General features: G+C 31.1%; 1 protein-coding gene across 2 annotated transcripts; it reads left to right on the forward strand.

The window, feature by feature from the left end:
* The first annotated feature begins 7 nt into the window (after nucleotides 1–7).
* On the forward strand, nucleotides 8–1,358 carry LOC150030163 (uncharacterized). Of its 2 annotated transcripts, none has more exons than XM_090310008.1 (2): nucleotides 8–222; nucleotides 1,073–1,358. In XM_090310008.1, exons 1-2 carry the CDS (start codon nucleotides 42–44, stop codon nucleotides 1,231–1,233), a joined length of 342 nt encoding a protein of 113 aa, XP_090166134.1. In that variant the 5' UTR covers nucleotides 8–41; the 3' UTR covers nucleotides 1,234–1,358. The 2 variants fall into 2 exon arrangements, 1 of the variants encoding a protein (XP_090166134.1); XR_016527140.1 differs by having other exon boundaries at nucleotides 40–235.
* Nucleotides 1,359–1,834: the final 476 nt, after the last annotated feature.

Below are 1,834 nucleotides of genomic sequence, written 5' to 3' on the forward strand. Positions count from 1 at the left end.
TGGCAGAGATAACGGTGGAGTTGTTGAGAAAATGGCAAGAGATGAGGAGGAAGAGAAAGGCTGCCATGTTTCGGTATGAAGAAGTTGGAAGAGGAGGAGATGTTGGCTCGATTCAGACATCTGCATCGAGCATTAGTTGTAGTAGTAGAGAGTATATAGCTGCTGTTTTCGAGGAAGATGTCGAGGACTCCGACTCCGAGTCGGAATCGGTGCTTCTAGAAGGTTCGGAGTATTGGTAATTACAAGATCAAATATTTGTCCCTTGGTTGTGTAACTAAGGGTAATTTCTGTTTGATTTATTGTGTAGTAGCGATCCTTTTCGTCAACCGCTTGTACGATAGATCATTTTGATGGTTAGCGTTTGCATAGTACACATTATTTTTTATTTATTTTTGTTTCTGAATAAAGATAGGAAAAGAAACTTCAGAGCAAGTGATATAATTAGAAAACGACCAACAGGACAAGACATAATTAGAAAATTATTTATGATGGAATGCCAAAAATTCTCATTTGAGGACTTTATGAAAAAAAGAGGTATCCTTAAAATTTGTATCAGATCTTTAGTTTCTTTAATATAGCTTCTTCGAAGGAAACTCCAGTTATATTAAATCCATTTTCGTTTATTGATTTGACCACTTTCAGATAGTTTGATTTGACTTGGATGAGACTCGAAATATCGAGGTCTTATGAAACTTTTCAGATTATTTTTAGAAAATTCATAAAAATAAATAAAAATTTTATATTTTATGGATTTTTTTTAATGATATAGTAGGGATATCTTTCGTTTCTTTGTTTTGTATGTTCATTTGTTTTTTATGATATAGTAGCAATAGTTATAGACGTTATCGTCTCTGTTTAAATTCATTTTGTCTTCTTTTACGTCAAATGATCACCTTCAATTGATGTGTCCCTTCGATCGTCACTTCCATTTATGGTTTGTTTTCTTACCAGTAATTCATGTATGCTCTCTAAGATGATGTTGTCCCTTTTTGCTACTGAAACATGTTTTCAAATGTTTGTAAAACCCTTTTTTCTCTAACTTTGTAATCTAAAATCATTTTTTCCAAAATAGGGATGGAGGTTGGTGAAATACGCCCATTGTGTCATGCCAATGACAATCTGAATTTAAAATCGCCTAACTTGTTTGAAGGCAAAAACAAGGTACGATTGCAATATTTGATATCCATGTTTGAAATGTTAATGTTAATTATGCGGGAGGTTTTAGTAGCTTAAGTTAAAAAATATATTTAGGAGGTATGTTTAAGAAGTCTGTGTTTGAAGTCCATGTTTAGAACAGTAAAAATTTTAGATTTGTGAAATATTTAATCGCATTTAATCAATTATTTAGATTGGTAAAATTGTCATTTTATTTAATTTTCTTATTGTTTAAATATAACTAAATCTTAAAGTTTTCATGTCTTATATTTTGAAGGTAAAGATAGGAGAATCTTTACCTGTCCCTTTTGTCCATTACATTTTTCATAAATTTCAATATTGTCTTTTGTCTGTGGTTGTGACTTTTCGAACGTGTGTCCGTTTGAAAGATAGTGAGTTGATTTTGCCAATTTTTAGTTTACAAGATAAAGTGCAATAGATGTCAATTAAAACCCTCTATACAAAAACACCTTGTTTACAAAACAACGCAAACCCAAACGAAATCTTTTATTCAAGATATACAAATAAGCACATATCTATAATTTTTTTCTATTTGGAATCCAAGTTTTGGTTATAGGCATTCAACTCTCTCTTCTATCTCACTTCACTACTAAATTGAAGAAATCCAAGAGAAATAATATCAATAGATCACTCTGTGAAAATGAAAGAAATATAGATT

The sequence above is a fragment of the Benincasa hispida genome, unplaced genomic scaffold (genome assembly GCF_027475165.1).
Source record: "Benincasa hispida cultivar pf3 unplaced genomic scaffold, pf3_genome.v1.1 HicScf51, whole genome shotgun sequence".
Classification (NCBI taxonomy): domain Eukaryota; kingdom Viridiplantae; phylum Streptophyta; class Magnoliopsida; order Cucurbitales; family Cucurbitaceae; genus Benincasa; species Benincasa hispida.

Coding starts and splice junctions, on each gene's coding strand:
- LOC150030163 (XM_090310008.1), top strand. CDS start 42: ATGAGGAGGAAGAGAAAGGCTGCCATGTTTCGGTATGAAGAAGTTGGA. Junction 223..1,072: donor GGAATCGGTGCTTCTAGAAG/GTTCGGAGTATT, acceptor TTTCCAAAATAG/GGATGGAGGTTGGTGAAATA.